Source organism: Brachyhypopomus gauderio, chromosome 2 (genome assembly GCF_052324685.1).
Source record: "Brachyhypopomus gauderio isolate BG-103 chromosome 2, BGAUD_0.2, whole genome shotgun sequence".
NCBI classification, from domain to species: Eukaryota; Metazoa; Chordata; class Actinopteri; order Gymnotiformes; family Hypopomidae; genus Brachyhypopomus; species Brachyhypopomus gauderio.
The window spans coordinates 34,327,327-34,345,728 of record NC_135212.1 but is presented as its reverse complement, the minus strand read 5'-3'; the positions used below and the strand labels follow the sequence as shown (position 1 = coordinate 34,345,728).

Sequence of the window (18,402 nt, the reverse complement as noted above, 5' to 3'; positions counted from 1 at the left end):
TCTGTGCAGTGTTTGAATAAGTAGCCACGAACAATACTTGTGTCCTGGTTTATGCCATGTCCATGAACACAGTATTGTCAAGGGCGACTGAATATTTTAAGCCACTGGTTCTGAACAAAGATGAACATTTAAAAAATGTGTGTATTTGTGTAAAGTCATGAAGTTTCACATTTTTTTCTCACAAACTTGTGTGTATTTATACATGTGCATGCATCTTACAGTAATCTGTTTTAACTGACAATGGGGGAATATCCTTTGTGTGTAAGTGCGTGCGTGTGTGTGTGTGTGTGTGTGTGTGTGTGTGTGTGTGTGTGTGTGTGTGTGTGTGTGTGTGCGCGTGTGTGTGTGCATATATGTGTGCACTTATCCATCTTGCAGTAATCTGTTTAACTGTCCGTGAGGGAATATCCTGTGTGGTGTGAAAAGTGCTCAAGCAAGGTACAGATGTACATAGCAGATGCTATGTCAAGTCCAACACTGCCATCTACAGGACATGCTAAGGCTCACATGCAAGCACTGGTTTATGTTTCTGATTTATGTTTACAGTTTGGTGACTGAAGGCAACCATTTTCTCTCTCAACTAAGAGAAATCTGTATAGCATTAGATTAAAAATCCATTTTTTAAAATAAGCATCCTGCTCATTTCAGGATGCTTACATTATGGGAGGGGTTTAGCTATGCAATCTGTATTTTTGTACCATTTAACACAAACAAGGAAAGGACTGAGACCAGATATTAGATGCAGGCAGGAAGAGTTGGTCTCATCTCATTCCTGTGTCTAACCATGGCCTAGAGCTCACTGTAAGACAAATAAACCAAACAAAGTTTCAGCAACAAACCAGCTTACTGAAATTTTGAAGATGAGGCCCAAACAAACTAGCTTACCGAAACTCTGGAGATGAGGCCCAGTAACAAAATACCTTACTGAAACTCTGAAGATGAAGCCCAGCAACAAATGTGCTCACTTCCTATTACTTTTGGTAAATGTTTGGATAATAGTATGTGAGCAAAATATAGAAAAATTAGCATACATATTGTGTTTATAGGCTTATAGATATACAGCATGATATACAGCAGGGGTGCCCACAAATTTTCAGGTTGCGAGCTACTTACCAAGTCCAAGTCAGAAAGATCTACCTCGCCCCGAGTGTAATTTGTTGACGGGGGGAATGGGGGGTGGCTGTGATATACAGCATGTTGATTCCCAGTTTCTCAAGCTGGGTTCTGTGTTTGAGAAAGTAAAAAAGTCACCATCACATTCACTAATCATGAAAGTGAAAAGTAAAAGACTTGAAAGTGAAAAGCAAAGACAAGTGAAAAACAAAGACATGAACAATGGCATCATCTCCACAGAGGTCCATGTAACCACACCTGCTATATAAAACAGCAGCCCACATCCCCATTTTCATCACAGGCCTGAATGACACAGAGCAGGCACAAATGGTAGAAAGACAGAGGGAGAGGTTCAGAAGCAGCAACGGAATCATGTGGCTTGTTTCATATTTTTTTCTGAGCATGGTCTGGAGCTCCTCACTCTCCCTCTCCCTCCCTGCACCCCTGGCCCCTGGCCCCAGCTCCTGCCAGCTGCGGGGACACTTCCAGCTCAGTGGGATGCGCCAGGATGGAGACCTGATTCTGGGGGGGCTGTTTGAGATCCACTTCCTCACTGTGTTCCCAGAACTAAACTTCACCAGCGAACCGGAGCAGCCCTACTGTCAACAGTGAGTGGGCACTTCCAAAGCTGTATTACGCTCTGAGAGAACAACCAGACACACCGATTTAAAGGAGAAGCATAACAAGGGATGGATATAGTAGGTTCATTTATTTGCAGTAGAACCACATGTTCATGGTTAGAAACTCTTACCTTTTCCTGTACAGCACACTGCACATGTCTTAGATGCCTCCATAAAAAGTGCTGTTAAAATTTCTTAACCAGGGTGCTTTTTGGTGCTCATCAGTTCCATGTTAAATTCTTCTACACGTCTTTTGTTTCTTGCTGTTTTTGTTTTTATCTGTCCAAAAAATCTCACACAGCTTTAAACATGTTGCTGTTGGGATTGTATCTGCCAAATTTGGAAGAGTTCCATCTCAGTGTCTTAATTTTATTTCAGTATGTTTGGAGTTGTTATGCTTAAAAAGATTTTTGAAGTCAGTATCATAAAGTCATATTAATGAAGTTTTTTCCTGCTAAAAGCATGAAAGAAATTATATATATATATATTCCTTATTTATTTCTGTTAATGTTTCATTTCATAAGCCTTTAATAATTTGCTTTAGCTTTTTTTTTTTACAGGCTCATTTCATAAGCCTCTCATTGTCTTCCTCAGGTTTGACATGGCAAGCTTCCAGCAGGCACAGACAATGGCTTTTGCCATTGATGAGATCAACAGAAATCCTCACCTGCTGCCCAATGTTACCCTGGGTTTCCACCTGTACGATAACTGTGTGAAGCTAGCAGTGGCATTCCGAGCAGCTATGGCCCTGATCAGTGGGAGTGATGAGTCCATATCAGGCTTGGACTGCACTGGCTCCCCCCCGGTGATTGGAATTGTGGGGGACCCAGGATCTACCCACTCTATTGCTGTCTCTAGTGTTCTGGAGCTGTTTCGATTGCCCATGGTACAGATTCAGGGGAAATTCATAGATAGAATGCGTTGTGTGAGATTAAGTGACGATGGAAGATTAAGTGAAAATCAGAAAATAATGTAGTTACAATGATATGTCAATAGGTCATGTTTAGCACTGGTGATATGTGCCTTTCCCCATGTGATATCCCTCTCTCTCCCTCTCACTCTCTGTCCTATTACAAATAACACTGTTTGTAGGTATACATCTCTTTGTCATATCTTCTATTTCTGTCTGTCACACTCTCTTCCCTTACATCAGGTGAGCTACTTTGCCACCTGCTCCTGCCTCAGCAACCGGCAACAGTACCCCTCCTTCTTCAGAACTATTCCCAGCGATGCCTTCCAGGTCCACGCCATTGTGCAGATCTTGAAGCGCTTCGGCTGGACCTGGGTGGGTCTGATCTACAGCGACGATGACTACGGCATCCATGCTGCCCTTGCCTTCCACCATGACATACAGGGGCAACTGGGTGGTTGTATGGCTTACTCTGAGATTCTGCCACGAGACAACAACCGTGGGGATGTTGGCCGCATTGTCGGAGTGATCAGAGATTCCACAGCCAAAGTGGTGGTGGTTATCTCCACTGAGGCATACCTGTTGCCGCTGATGGATGAAGTAGCCCAGAGGAATGTGACTGGCAGACAGTGGATTGCCAGTGAGGCCTGGGCCACGTCGCCCGTCTTCCTCACCCCACGTCTGCTGCCCTTCCTTGGGGGCACGCTTGGTATTGCAATCCGCCGTGGGGAGATCCAGGGGCTCCAGGACTTCCTGCTGCACCTCCGCCTTGACAGGGACCCCAAAAACAGCATAGTGAGGACCTTCTGGGAGGAGATGTTTGACTGCACATTTGATTCTGGAGACAGAGAGACTGATGTAGGAAGGGAGAAAAAGGTGTGCACAGGTGAAGAAAACCTGCGTAGCATGGACACAGCATACACTGATATATCTGAACTCAGGGCTTCCTACAATGTGTATAAGGCTGTTTATGCTCTTGCACATGCACTACATGACCTGACACAGTGTGAGGAGGGAAAAGGACCCTTCATCGGCAACAGCTGTGCCAACATACACACCCTGCAGCCCTGGCAGGTGAACACATAAACATACATACACACATGCTTATGAAAATGTTACATACAGCACTGCCAATCCAGAATAAACAAACTGAGAATATAGTGGATATTACTTAACATATCAAAACATGACCTTTGAAATCCAGGAAGTGTCTTTAGCGTGTCCCTCTGTTATACAGAAAATATTCAGGTCACCTGCAAACAACTTTAATACTCTCTTTATCTGTTTTGTCTGTGTTCCCTTGTGCAGGTTGTCCATTACCTGCAGAATGTGAACTTCATTACTGGTTTTGGTGACCATGTGTCGTTTGATAAGAATGGCGATGCCTTGGCTATCTACGATGTCATGAATTGGCAGCCAAACCCTGATGGATCGATTGGCATCCATACAGTCGGTGTTGTGGATGAGGCAGCCCAAGCGGGCGAGGTCCTTACTCTAGAGGAGGATGCCCTCTACTGGAACTTCAAGTCAATGAGAGTAAACCATATTCTGTTTTGAAATTGTATCCTAAGTGTAAATATAGAGCACACAGCAAACCACCAATAGCAGATTTACATGTATTGTGCCTGAGTTAGATATTTCCATTTTGTTAAATCTAATGACGGTAACCATTCAAAACATGTATACACACAGAGCTCAGAAAATGCACCATATAACTGAATGACTGATGTCCTGAAGTGATGAATCTGTTCTCTCCTTTTCTCAGCCTCCCCGCTCTGTGTGCAGTGAAACCTGTCCCCCAGGCACCAGGAGGGCCAGACAGAAAGGTCTGCCCATTTGTTGCTTCGATTGTCTTCCATGTGCAGACGGAGAGTTTAGTAATGCAACAGGTGAAGAAAACTTGATGTATTCAGCATTATTTTCACACTGTCAAAGAGCTAGACACTTTTACACTATTACTGACCTACTGATCTATATGCTCTTCATCCTTTGTTTCCTAAAGTTCTTTTCCTGTCTTTCTGTCTGGTTTCCTCTCCACTCTCCTCTCTCTCAGATTCTATTGAATGTACCACATGCCCAGAAAAGTTCTGGTCCAGCCCAGAGAAGGATCGTTGTGTCCCTAAAGAAATTGAATTTTTGTCGTACGAGGACCCACTAGGCATTTCCTTGACAGTAGCCTCCTTGTTGGGCTCCTGCTTCTGCATGGTGGTTCTAGGTGTGTTCGCCCATCACCGCCACACCCCCATGGTCCGCGCCAACAACTCCGAGCTCAGTTTCCTGCTTCTGCTTTCACTCAAACTGTGCTTCCTGTGTGCGCTGCTGTTCATTGGCCAGCCGCAGTTGTGGACATGCCGACTGAGGCATGTGGCATTTGGCATCAGCTTCGTCCTGAGCATGTCCAGTATCCTGGTCAAGACCATGGTGGTTGTGGCTATCTTTAAGTCCTCTCGGCCAGAAGGCAAAAGTGCCATGAAGTGGTTTGGTGTACCCCAACAGAGAGGCACAGTGCTGGGCCTCACAGCCCTCCAAATAGCCATATGTGTAGTCTGGTTGGCTACGGCATCTCCTACACCCCTTAAAAATACCCGCTACATCAGCTCTAAGATAGTGTACGAGTGTGCCGTGGGATCCATGCTAGGCTTTGCCACTCTGTTGGGCTATATTGGTCTGCTGGCTGCCGTGAGCTTCCTGCTAGCCTTCTTGGCGAGGAACCTTCCAGATAACTTTAATGAGGCCAAATTCATCACTTTCAGTATGCTGATCTTCTGTGCAGTGTGGATCACCTTTGTGCCAGCATACATCAGCTCTCCCGGGAAGTATTCAGTGGCAGTAGAGGTCTTTGCCATCCTGGCCTCTAGTTTTGGCCTACTGCTGGCCATTTTTGCCCCAAAGTGCTATATCATCCTCTTGCACCCTGAGAGAAACACTAAAAAGGCAATCATGGGGAGAGCAGGACAAAAGAAATAGCTATAAAATGTATCATATGAAAAGGCTATACATGCTGTCTACATAATACCATGCTTTTGTGCAAGATGCATGCACCTTTTATATTGTGTAAATACTTGGCCTAGGTACTGCAAAAACCTGAAACAAATTTAGTGTGTAAAGTACCTATTTTTATACACAAATGATTTCTGATACATGATACACCCATGCATGGTCTTTGAGATCACATGTAAGGATGTTATATATATATGGAAATATGGGGTGCAAATTGTTTTTATAAAGTTGAGACTATATTTACAAAAATAAACTGAAGATACTACTGTATTAAAAAGCAAGGTGAACTGAAGAGAATATGGCAAGGCCTTTATTTATATAGCACCTTTATTTATACCATAATACCTTTCATACACATATGGAAATAAGAGGGAAATAATCAGCAATTGAAACTAAACAATGTATTACTGATGAGCAGTAATCCAGTAGTAAATACAAAATAAATGTAAACACACATACAACAAACACTTAGTCATTACATGTCAGTAAATGCTAATAAATCTTCACCATACATAAATGAAACACATGCTAACTGGCATGTATGGTACATTAGCGTTTGATTAGTGGCAGAAAATCATTAACAGCTGGAATTGGCATCTCTCTCGTGTAATATAATCAAACTAATGTTTGTAACATCAGTACAATCAATGATGAACTTAGTTGCATTAATGCATGCCTCATGGATGGGTTAAGGCTGCTGCTGCTGAACATAGCTGTACCTCCATCTATTCGGTTTAAGGTTAGGGTCCAGGAGCATGAATGAGACTACGACATCACAATAGGAACAATCTTGCACAGGCAATACAAACAACAGAGGCAGTATATACTTTATACCCCCAAATTTAGTTTTCAATTTGTTGCAGTGTATTACAGTTTGTTGCAGCTGCTAAGACCCAAAAAGTGGTCCTTATAGCACAATTTTTGAAAACCCTAACCCATGTAGCCTCTCTATTGACCTGGTGTGCTAAACTTTAAGCACATTCTCAGCCTTACACTCATTTAGAAATTTTTAAACACACTTTTTACAAAACATTAAACACTGAAAACCATGTGTTCTTTTTGAAAAACACTGCCATGCAACTGCTACACTCACCTAACAAAATCCATACCCAGTCATCACAGGTGAAAACACTTCTAGCTGTCATGGTACGGCGGGCCCCCATGGTCACCCCTGTATACAGCAGCAGTTGGGGGCCTATGATCCCTACCACCTGACGGTCGTTTGTTCGTCTGTATATGTCTTGTCTTTGTGCCAGTTGACTGCTAGTCATTGTATCCTTCATTTGGATTGTGTCACGGGTTTTTGGTTTGCACACTTTATGCATTAAAACCGTCTTTTCTCCTGAGACAGCGTGATCGCTTCCATTTCATTTCGCAATCCCTGCCCTAGCAAATTTTTACAAAGTGTTATCAGAACTTGATCCCTAGAAAGAGGCCACAAGTTGCAAATCTTGGTTTGCACAACAATAGAGGCTAATACTTCACAGAGAGGTAGACGAGGACAAGGAAGAGGAAGAGCACAAACAACCATCACGGATGAGATCCAGGCCACTTTGGTTGACCATGTGGTCAACCATGGGTTGAGTTTTTGGGAGGCTGGGCAAAGAGTCCAGCCGAATCTGAGCTGCTACATTGTATCAGGCATCATCCGGACTTTTCGACATGAGAATAGGTAGGTAGAGCTATCCTGTATACCACACTACTGAATTCACAGACTTGAACTGTGTATACCACTGTACTACTGTTGTCTAGCTTACTGTAACATACAGCAACATTTCATTTCATGCTGAAAAATCGTTCACATCATGTTTTTGCAGAACTGCTAGACTACCCCATGTTGGGGGACAAAGAAGGCTATTCACCCCTGAACAGGAAAAGGCCAACAGTATACCTTTACGACAACTACAACAGCACATCCATTACTGACAACATCACTTTTGGCAACATTCATTCAGTGAGCCTATCTGCACTGAGCCGACTCCTGAGAAGACATCAAGTGCATATGAAGCAGCTATACAGGGTACCATTTCAGCACAACTCTGACAGTGTGAAAGAATTATGCTATGATCATGTGCAAGTATGCTCTGCTATCCTCTTACTTATACTTTACTTCAGTGTCCTGTGCCATACAATGTTGAGTATGATATGCCCATTTCATACTGTCATAAACAGTACTGTAATACTGTAATATCAGAATAAACTGTTTCAGAGAGTAATAGAGCTAGATGTTGCAGCAGTGGAACACAAGTTCCTTTATATTGATGAAGCTGGCTTCAACCTTGCCAAAACAAGACTCAGGGGAAGAAACATAGGACACCATGCCATGCAGTGTCCCTGGGCAACGTAGTGGCAACATCACAATGTGTGCAGCCATTTGCCACAATGGTGTTGTCTATCATCATGCTACTTTTGGTCCTTACAACACTGCTCACATCATCACCTTTCTCGACACACTACACAACATACTAATTCCACATCACCAGGGAGATGGACCAGAACAGTCCAGGTTTGTTGTCATCTGGTACAACACAAGTTTCCACCACGCTACACAAGTACGACACTGGTTCACCGAACATCCACAATTTGATGTGCTTCACCTCCCACCATACTCAATCCTATTGCCTATTGAGGAGTTTGTTTCAGCATCGAGGTGGAAAGTTTATGATCGCCAACACCACTAGTACATACTCTTCTCAAGGCAATGGAGGAAGCTTGTGGGGACATTGATGAGGGAGCATGTCAGGGCTGGATACATCACTCTAGAAGACACTTCCCCCGCTGTCTTGCCAAAGAGGACATCGCCTGTGATATTGATGAAATCTTGTGGCCAGACCCAAATACGAGACGAGATGCACCCTAATTTTGTATGCTATTTTTTTGTCTTTTTTGTTTCCATGTGTACTGCTCAAGCAAAAATGAAATAAACCATCCCCTTGTAACTGTTTTACTTCATGGTGTTTATCAATGTGCATAAAAACCGTGTATTTGTGTTCTATGATATACTTTTAGAACAGACTACACACTGAACATTCAAAAAACACATGAAAGTAGTATTTTTTATTTATCACATTAGTATGTAGTCACATATATGAAAGGCTAAGCATCTGATATTTGTGTGTAAAGTTTGGATCCAAAAATACGGTTTTGGCAAGAGTTACAAGAGTTTTGGTTGAAGTGCTTGCTTTTTCCAAACGTGTGAGATGTTTTGCCTGTTGTGTGTGTAGCATTGGCTGTTGTGTGTTAAGTTTCGACAAAAGAGACATATGGAGCATTTCCACTAGGGCCTACTTGGCGCGGTACAGTTCGATACGGGTCGATTCGCAACGGAACGGTACAGTCGCGTTGTGTTTCCATTACAATGGTGAACCACCCCAATGTGGGTGAAGTCGCTGTTGGCGCGCGGGTTGTAGTGTCGTGACATCATTTGTATATGACCACAACACCGGTCGATGCCCCTTAACACATAGCATTACTTATTTATCTTTATCTTCATTATTGTATGTGGTTGCTCTAATTATTGATAATTTGGTATTACTCAAACAGGCTGAACACACCCTGCATAAAAAGCATCAGTCATACAATCAAATGAAATCAAACTTTATTATGAAATATAGATGTTTAAAATACAACATATGTAAATAATATAGTTAAAAAAAGTGCAAAAAGCAAATATATACATATAGCTTTATATGAAATAAATATTTATAGTACTACAAGCAACATTTTGTGTGCTTTTACTGGCGTCTGTCTCGCATGGTGTTCACAAGTTCGCCAAGCACCCCGAGGAAAGCCCGGTTGAAGGAAACATTTTCTGCCAACTCCGCTCGCCTCGTCAGTGGAAGGGGAATCTTGAACGTAAAAAATAACAAATATTAAACACAAGCATTCCCGTGAAAGCAACAACAATATAGCGTAACTGCACAAAATGTGTAGCACGTCATCACTGCTGATGCTGTGTTTATGGCTACAGCTAACTAGCAACTAGCAAGGCTAAGAGCTACCTATTGTACAGTAGTGACTGTGGTGGTAACATTAACTACAAACACAGCTCTAAATTCCTGCGTTTACAATAGATGCGTTCATATTACGTTCATATTACATCTTTTATGAGCCTAGTAGTAAAACTGAAATCACAATACACTCACCATTCTCCGTGGCCTCCAGCACCGACATTGTCCAGCACGTTTTCTCTTCCGTTACTGGCTGGCCGGTGACCGTATACGACATCCATTTGCTGGAACCATTTCCAGTCTTTGCGGTTTGCTCCGCTGCGTCCGTTATGGTCCTTCACCGCCCGGTAATCGCGTTAAGCTTTTTTAGCTTGGACCGACCGGCACTGCTGAATGGACCGTTGGTAGCCATGAGTGGCCATTAGCGCGGAAACCTCGCTAAAAACCTTTACAATTCTAGTGGCCCCGTCCAGTTCGCCCTGGATTTTTTGATCGCTGATTATTAACAGAAAGGTTTGTACCTCGGCGTTTGACCAGGGAACAGACTTCGCTCCTTGGGTTTTAAAAATGGCTGAGGGGTCCATAGCATAGCGGAGGAGTCGCTCTCCTGACGCAACCTGTGACAACACTCCCTGGCCAATCAGTGTCATGCTGTTCCTCCACGTCACAGAACTGTACCGCTTCGGAACGGTTAGAACCTCAAGCGAGTCGGTACGAAAATAGTACCCGAAGGGGCCGGCTCACAGGGAACTGGTACTAATGGAAACACTCACAAACCGTCGCGAATCGAACCGTACCGCGCCAAGCAGGCCCTAGTGGAAATGCGCCAATAGTTTCAGAAATTGGGTCTTAGCGTCTGCGAAAAACTGTAAATTAAAGTCTGTAGACTGTCCTCATCATCTGTCCATGCTGGCTGTCTGACTAATCATGCAACCACTCGCAGGTATGTCTGACCCTTGACCTGCAGTTCTGCTGCATGGACAAGTCCATCCACATCCGGGTAGGCGTTACTCACCCGGCCAATGGGCCACATAGCTCATGGCAGCTGGGGATCTACCACCATCATGACTTGACTGACAGATAGATTGTCCAAGTCCTTATGTCACTTCTGTCACTTCTGAAGGTCTGGCAGGTGATAACAGATGGAGTAAGATCAGAAATAGTCCACTAGGATCTGATGATGTTGCCAGCCAAGAAAATCACCTGATGTGTAAATCTTTTGCAGAAGTGACACGTCTTGACGACCCATCAACAGAGTGACTGGATCTGGATCAGCATAATCCCCCCCCCCCCCCTTCGTTGCTGAGCGGGCCCCTCCATGACTGGCTTGAGGGAAGAGATGTGGAAGGCCAACAATGCACGGCTGCTCTCTGGGATGCCAATCCTATAGGGATAGATGGAGAACACACTCAAGGGGTACGGCTGGTACCTTTGTATCAAAGGGAATTCTGCACACATTTGTCCCATGTTAGATAGGATGCCCAGGTGTTCGGATGTTCATGGCAGTATGCGTGTAGGAAGCACCCCAGTTCCTGGTTCACTCTCACTGCTTGGCCGTTGGCCTGTGGATGATAGCTTGAGGATATTCTTACTGTAATTTTTTACTTACTCAGGAAGTCCCTCCAGACTCTGGATGTAAACTGCACACCCCAATTGGAAATCATGTCCTCGGCAAGCCAAACTGTTGGAAGACGTACCGGAAGAGGAGGTTGGCTGTTTCGAAGGCTCGTAGCCCCGGGAGAGGAATGAAACGCACCATTTTAGAGAATCGATGAGAATGGTCATTTTACCTTTGGACGGGGGGAGATCAGTCAGGAAATCCAGAGCCAGGTGGGACCAGGGATGCCATGGTGTGATAAGGGGAAGCAGCTTACCAGTGGGCAAAGTACACGCACTTTGCTGTGAACACACTCTGCGCATGACGTCATGCTGGTGGATGTCCCGGTGCAGCTCCGAGCAGCTGGCTGGTCTTTGTGACTCCTAGATGGCCCATTCCCAGTGCGGTGTTGCGCCCAGCTTATCAACTCGGTCCGCCTGCGCAGAAACACATATAGACAGTTTGCGGGATATTGTGGATGTGGGTCGGTGCGCTGTATAACGCAATCCAGGCTCCAGTCGAGGGCACCCAAGAAGGTGCAAATAGTGAGGCGGTCGCATCCACCTTCGTGTTCTTTTCTCTCGGCTGATATGTTACCTTAAACTGTAATAAGAAGAGTGACCACCTTGAATGTAAACTTAAATAAGAAGAGTGACCACCGATTTTTTAGGAGGAAATGTCCTTCCTGGGGTTGTGTGCTATGGGTGCCCAGAGCAAGGGAGTGGAAAACTTTTCCTTTCTCCACTACTGAGGCATCATGGTCAATTTTGGCATTTTTGGATATATGTCTGTTTGCAAATTCTAAAGGTGATGCTTTATGGTTAGGAATGTACCAAGTTAAACAATAAAGGCCAGAAACAGGGGTCCTCTGTCTTGGTGGAAACCCTGTGGGCCCAGTGTGTTTTTGGAAGTGATCCCAGGTCATCCAAGTAGATGACTGTTTCACTGTTTTTAGGGTCAGTGAAAGGTAAAACTGCAAGAGTATGAATAGTCTTTCTCCACTACAACACGGTCAGTGGTAGAATGGCTGACACTGTTGATTTCTTCAAAATCTACATTGTCTTTCACACACTGAGTCTCTTTGCATCAACAATGATGGCCTCTTCCTGTTGGGAGAACATATGAGTCCTTTCAGACTCAAGTGATGCTCTTGCAATTCTACAAAAAGGGAATATACAATAAACTATATATACAATAAAACAGTGATAGATTTTTTCCAAAGACTATCCCTATTGCATCCATCAATATCAATTACATACTGACTAAAAATTACACACTTGTTTTTGTGGACTGGAAAATCAGGTCCATGCGGACCTCCAATTACCCCAAATTATGTTTTGCTCTGGGCAAATTTATGCCTACTAAACAGGAGCTCCTTCTCTCTATCTCTCTTTGCAGGAGGTGAAACCCTGCACTCCTCTTCCTTTTTCTCACTCCATCTCTATCCCTCTCTCTGGTGAACTATGGCCATGACTGCATGGCTGTGGGCACTGGAGTTCCTGACTGTGATGGTCTGGGTGAACTATGTGGGGCCTTCATGCACTCTGCAGAGCAGGTCCAACTCTGGGACCCTGTACAAGGAAGGTGATGTGATCATTGGGGGTCTGTTCCCTGTTCATTTTAATGCTCCTGAACCCGACCACAGCTTCATACACAGAGCAGAGAGAGGCCATTGTCAAGGGTGAGTATAGCATAACTTTCCTACTAAGATTTTCTTTCTTTCTGTTCAAATGATAAATATCCATATTTCTCAAAATGTCCTTCTGTTTCTGGTTCAGGGCTGACCTTCGTTGTTACCGCTGGGTTCTTACCATGATCTTCACTGTGGAGGAAATCAACAGAGACCCAGCCCTGCTTCCCAACCTCACTCTGGGCTACCTGGCTGCAGACAGCTGCCTGTCTGAGGGCAGCACCCTCAGTGTTGCGCTGGCGATGGTGACGGGGCAGGAGGAGGCAGTGTCTGGAGAACAGTGCATCAGTGCTCCCAGTGTGCCCGTCATCATTGGCGATGCCCGTTCTGCTGCTTCCATAGTGTTGGCTGATACGCTGGGTGTTTTTGACATCCCCCTGGTAAATAACAAATTACAAACGTATCTCATTTATAAAATAAATTACATTTTACCTCAGTTGTAGCAGTAAATTAATACAATTTAAATTTACAGATAATTTACACAAGAAGCAAGAAGCAAACTCTGGTGATCCAGACTGATGAAATGTGATTTCTCCATGTCTTTGCTCTTCTTTCTTTGTGCTACATGTCTCCAGGTTAGTTATTTAGCTTCCTGCGCATGTCTCAGTGACCGCTCAAGGTTCCCTACCTTCCTACGCACTGTTCCCAGTGATGCATTCCAGACTAAGGCCATTGCCCGTCTGCTGAGCCTCATGGGTTGGTCTTGGATTGGCGTTATCTCTGGGGATGATGCATATGGGAGAAGTGGTGTACAGCTGTTGCTGAAAGAACTGGAGCATTTGAGCATGTGTATTGAATACCTGGAGATCCTTCCCAAATCTGCACCACAGAGCAGACTTAAACATATTGTAGAGAGAATCCAGAGCTCCAAGGCCAAGGTGGTGGTCACGTTCGCCATTGGCCCAGATGTGGAGGTTTTGCTGGGGGAAGTGGCAAAGCAGAACCTGAGTGACAGGCAGTGGATCGCCACTTCTGTCTGGAGCACCTCCAGTCATCATGTCGCTGTGAGTGCTGGCTGCCTGACAGGCACCCTTGGCTTTGCCCTGAGGAGGGTTGATATCCAGGGTCTGGACTCCTATCTCACTCAGCTGTACCCAGAGAAGCACCTACAGGATTCACTGGTACAGAATGTTTTGGAGGAAGTGTTTGGTTGCAGACCTGGGGAGCAAACACAGACTGGAGCTTCGGTGCCACAGTGCACAGGCTTGGAGAAAGGGGAAGGACAGGGGGAGGTTTATTCTGATATTAACTATAATGTGTATAAGGCCGTGTACGCTATTGCATATGCTGTTCAGGACATGCTGGCCTGCAAGCCTGGGCAAGGACCATTTGAGGATGGGGAATGTCCTGAAATTAAATCAATAAGACCTAAACAGGTAAAGAAGAATGCCTGCCCTCAGGTTTATGTTTTTCTAAATATTTAGATGTTTGAAATCTATACAGTCAAAAAACTAAGTCACAATCCAGATGAGTTGTTATCTCTTCCTGGAGTAAATTGTAATGTAAATATTTGATGGCAGCTTCTGCACTACCTGAAGTCAGTAAAATTCACAACACCAGTGGGTGAGCTGGTCTATTTTGATAAAAACGGGGATCCAGCAGCATCATATGACATCATTAACTGGCACTTAGGAGCAAAAGGAAAGATGGAATTTATCAAGGTGGGGCAGTTTGATGCAACAGGAGGACCAGAACCGGACTTCCAATTGGACCTCAAGAAAGTGGTGTGGGGAGGGAGCCATAGTGACAAGGTAAAGCTCTTGGCGACTGGCTCTCTGTAATTCATTTCCAGCTAAAGACTGAGGTTAGGGTTAAAGCTAAAACATTTTTAAGATAAATAAAATAAACATTAAGATCAGACAAGCTGATGTGCTATTATGAGTGGTGATATTAACACAGGCATTTTTCCCATATCCTGAGGGAGCAGAGGAACTGTGGTGTGTGTTTGAGTCAGAATGCAACAGAAGAAGAACTGTTTGCACTGAACTGCCTTACCCACAACTTAGAGCCAGTATATGGGGGTATTGTTTGCATGTGTATCCACAGCACCTAATTATCCTCTCGGAAGGGAAGATTGAGAGCTTCCTCATGCAGACTGTCTGTCTGTGGGAGAGATATGCCATAGTTATTGTTCTGTTTTTGAATGTTTCGCTATCTTGCACATGGAAAAAGAAACATGATCATCTTAATTTATAGCATGGCTCTGAAGCCAGAGAAAGAGATCCATACCATTCTCCTTTCCTCCGCACATATGCGTATTTGGACTGCTTGATGGCGATTTCTCCCTCTGCTCTTCAGGTGCCGGTGTCTGTGTGCAGTGAGAGCTGTCCCCCGGGCACCAGGAAGGCTGTGCAGAAAGGAAAGCCCATTTGCTGCTATGACTGTGTACCATGTGCAACGGGAGAGATTAGCAATGTTACTGGTACTGTTCAACTAACTTGAAAACACTAGGTTTATTGCTTAATGCTAGTGATTTTAACCAACTTAACAAATTGATTCCTTGAGTACATACATGACAGTAGTAATTATTATTTATTAACAATGCTGATACTTTTGATGCTGAGAATGTGGGTTGCCTGCTGCTTCATATATATATATATAAAACATTAGTAGCAAAAGCTCAGATGTTGTTAACATTCACCACTAAATTACTAAATTACCACTAAATTTAGACACAGACATTACATGTAGCCAGATTCATTTGGGTGTTGGGATTAAACTATAATATTCCTCTTCTTCGTGATTTAAATTCAGTGGTTATACATTTTTCTCCAGACTCCACAGACTGTAGCAAGTGTCCGGAATGGTTCTGGTCCAACCCTGAGAGGACAGAGTGTGTCCCAATGGTAGTGGAGTTTTTGTCATTTCAAGATAATATGGGCATCGTCCTCTCAGTTCTGTCTGTATCTGGAGCAACTCTCTCTGGGACCATTCTGGCTGCCTTCTTGCATCATCGGGACACACCCCTGGTCCGCGCCAACAACTCAGAGCTGAGCTTCCTGCTACTGCTGTCACTCAAACTCTGCTTCCTGTGTGCACTGGCTTTCATTGGCCGACCTGCACCTTGGTCCTGTATGTTGCGTCATACGCTGTTTGGGATCAGCTTCGTGGTGTGTCTGGCCTGTGTGCTCAGTAAGACAGTAGTTGTCCTGGTTGCCTTCAGAGCAACTTTACCGGGTTCCAATGTCATGCAATACTTCGGCCCTGTTCAGCAAAGGGTTGGAATCCTGCTCTGTACACTGGTGCAGGTGGTGGTCTGTGTGCTGTGGCTGGTGTTAGCACCTCCTGTACCTACAGAAAGTGCAGGAGGGGAGCTCGGCGCTCGGGTGGTGTTGCTCTGTGCAGTGGGTTCAGTGGCAGGTTTTTCCCTGGTGCTGGGCTACATCGGCTTGCTGGCTGCTGTCTGTTTTCTTCTGGCATTCTTCGCACGGAAACTTCCAGACAATTTCAACGAAGCAAAATTCATCACCTTCAGTATGCTGATATTTTGGGCTGTGTGGATCGCCTTTGTTCCAGCGTATGTCAGCTCTCCGGGGAAGTACACAGTGGCAGTGGAGGTGTTTGCCATCCTGGCCTCCAGTTATGGACTTCTGCTGTGTATTTTTGCCCCAAAATGTTACATCATTCTGCTCAGACCTGAGAAAAACACAAAGAAGAACATGATGGCCAAATAACGTCACTAATTTACACAAATCAAACAAAATTACTTTTGGGGAGATTTTATATAACTTTATATAACTATATTATTAGATATGATTATGTAGATAGTCCTATAAATTAAACAAGTTCTAATGTGCTCCATTTACATTTTAGCAATCTATGCAAATTGTTTTCCATGTTTTCCATTCATCTGTATTACCAAATAAACACAATTCTATTATGCCATGGTTTTGCAAAATTGTGTAATCTTTCCCATACTCTGTGTAATCATTTAAAATAGCTATGGGGTAAGTGTAAAAACTTAGTAAAAAGTATAAAACTGGGACATTTTATTGCAAATAGCCTCACAGTACTGCATCAGTTTTCCAATTATCTATGCCAGAATAATTAATATAAAATATTGAATAGACAATTAACTTTTATAAATGTTTGAATGGATTTCATAAAGTGGTCAAAGGAAATGGAAGAGATTAGTGTGCTTCTGTCCCACTGGCCATGCCAGGCATCTAAACACGCCCACACTGCTATATCTGGGATTACCTATTGGATCAATTCCTTGGAAATCCTACAAAAATTTGTTTTCATATTCTAATTTGTATGTTAGGCTGTAGTGTGTACTGTAGTGTGTACAGTGTAAACATTAAAAAGTGGGTGCCCATTGCGGTATGCTATGCATACCCTCAAAATTCCTTTTACTAGAATCATCACCCATCAGTTCCCACATGCAAATTATGTCAGACATTCTTCAACTAGGTTAAGTAGTTTCTGCCTATAGGATCACTTTTGTCTGGGTATTTTTTGGGTAGAAAATGACTCAACCCAGCAGAGACAGACACATTTGAAACTCCACTGTTAGGTCTGATATTCTCATAACAGTACAACACCCAGTATCATGCCACTAGATTGTGAATGTCAAAATGTTGAAAAACTTGAGGGAATATCCTTTGTGTTTTTGTGTGTGTGTGTGTGTGTGTACTTGTGCAGCTTAAAGTAATATGTTTTAACTGACCCTGAAAGAATATTCTGTGTGGTGTGAGAAGTGCAGGCAAGGTACATATGTGCACAGCAGATGCTATGTCAAGTCCAACACTGCCATCTACAGGGCATGTTAGGACTCACGGGCAGGCACTAGCTTGAAGTCAGACTTTTTATCTATAGTTTGGTGACTGAGTTGAAGACATCCACATTTTGGAAAAAGTAATCTGTATGGCATTACATTTTAAATCACTATCTAAAGTGAGATGATTTACAATTGTGGAACACCACAACCCCAAGAGGACTCTACACTGTCCTCCATCTCCACATGCCCCTCACCCCACCTGAACCACCCAGTAACAGTGGAGAATCTGGATTCGCAGGGACAAGGCTGAAGCTCTTCTTGCCAGCCCTACTACTACTCTTATACTGCCTCATCCCTACCGCTATCTCTCAGACCCTCCTCTTAGCCAAATCATAAAAGACTGAATTATCACACCATTTCGTACCATAGCTACGCAGCTGACACTTACTTAGCCCTGGCCCAGACCTATGGTGCCTGAGACCCTCAGTTGGCTTGGGCATGCTACTAACTGGACGAGCCAAAACTTGTTACAATTGAATGCAGATAAAACAGAGAATTTTTATAATTGTTAATAGCAATGAAAGGCAGAAGTTCAGACTTCTTGAACCTGAAAACTAGCTGATAATCTAGGCGTACTTGTATACTCTGATCTTATACTCTGATTTTATGTGTTTTAGCAGTCACATAAAATCAGTACAATAACAGAAGATCAATAAAATCTGAGATTTTTTGACTAAACAAGATCTTGTTCTCATCCATGCTTTTGTCTCTAGCAGGGTTGATTACTATTATGCTATGATGG

The 18,402-nt window shown here is 43.7% G+C and overlaps 2 protein-coding genes and 1 long non-coding RNA gene across 5 annotated transcripts; 2 read left to right on the top strand and 1 right to left on the bottom strand.

The window, feature by feature from the left end:
- Window positions 1-1,515: 1,515 nt before the first annotated feature.
- Window positions 1,516-5,882, top strand: LOC143501002 (extracellular calcium-sensing receptor-like). The gene is made up of 6 exons (XM_076994750.1): window positions 1,516-1,721; window positions 2,328-2,619; window positions 2,887-3,717; window positions 3,952-4,179; window positions 4,409-4,532; window positions 4,697-5,882. Exons 1-6 carry the CDS (start codon window positions 1,516-1,518, stop codon window positions 5,608-5,610), a joined length of 2,595 nt encoding a protein of 864 aa, XP_076850865.1. The 3' UTR covers window positions 5,611-5,882.
- Window positions 5,883-10,899: 5,017 nt separating this feature from the next.
- Window positions 10,900-11,603, bottom strand: LOC143501018 (uncharacterized). The gene is made up of 3 exons (XR_013126842.1): window positions 11,468-11,603; window positions 11,203-11,274; window positions 10,900-10,977 (listed from the first exon to the last, which is right to left on the bottom strand). It is a non-coding gene; the product is annotated as an uncharacterized LOC143501018 (long non-coding RNA).
- A 741-nt stretch (window positions 11,604-12,344) lies between these two features.
- LOC143500966 (extracellular calcium-sensing receptor-like) lies at window positions 12,345-16,661 on the top strand. Of its 3 annotated transcripts, XM_076994746.1 has the most exons (6): window positions 12,345-12,871; window positions 12,969-13,260; window positions 13,456-14,256; window positions 14,401-14,631; window positions 15,179-15,302; window positions 15,656-16,661. In XM_076994746.1, exons 1-6 carry the CDS (start codon window positions 12,654-12,656, stop codon window positions 16,552-16,554), a joined length of 2,565 nt encoding a protein of 854 aa, XP_076850861.1. In that variant the 5' UTR covers window positions 12,345-12,653; the 3' UTR covers window positions 16,555-16,661. The 3 variants fall into 3 exon arrangements, with proteins under 3 accessions (XP_076850861.1, XP_076850864.1, XP_076850862.1); XM_076994749.1 differs by lacking the exon at window positions 14,401-14,631 and having other exon boundaries at window positions 12,346-12,871; window positions 13,456-13,884; XM_076994747.1 differs by lacking the exon at window positions 14,401-14,631 and having other exon boundaries at window positions 12,346-12,871.
- The last annotated feature ends 1,741 nt before the right edge of the window (window positions 16,662-18,402 follow it).

What these genes read in the sequence shown, in the direction of transcription:
- LOC143501002 (XM_076994750.1), top strand. Translation starts at nt 1,516, where the DNA reads ATGGTCTGGAGCTCCTCACTCTCCCTCTCCCTCCCTGCACCCCTGGCC. An exon ending in AGCTGTTTCGATTGCCCATG is followed by an intron (nt 2,620 to 2,886) that starts GTACAGATTCAG and finishes CCCTTACATCAG; the next exon opens with GTGAGCTACTTTGCCACCTG. An exon ending in AGAGTTTAGTAATGCAACAG is followed by an intron (nt 4,533 to 4,696) that starts GTGAAGAAAACT and finishes CCTCTCTCTCAG; the next exon opens with ATTCTATTGAATGTACCACA.
- LOC143500966 (XM_076994746.1), top strand. Translation starts at nt 12,654, where the DNA reads ATGGCCATGACTGCATGGCTGTGGGCACTGGAGTTCCTGACTGTGATG. An exon ending in GAGAGAGGCCATTGTCAAGG is followed by an intron (nt 12,872 to 12,968) that starts GTGAGTATAGCA and finishes TTTCTGGTTCAG; the next exon opens with GGCTGACCTTCGTTGTTACC. An exon ending in AGAGATTAGCAATGTTACTG is followed by an intron (nt 15,303 to 15,655) that starts GTACTGTTCAAC and finishes ATTTTTCTCCAG; the next exon opens with ACTCCACAGACTGTAGCAAG.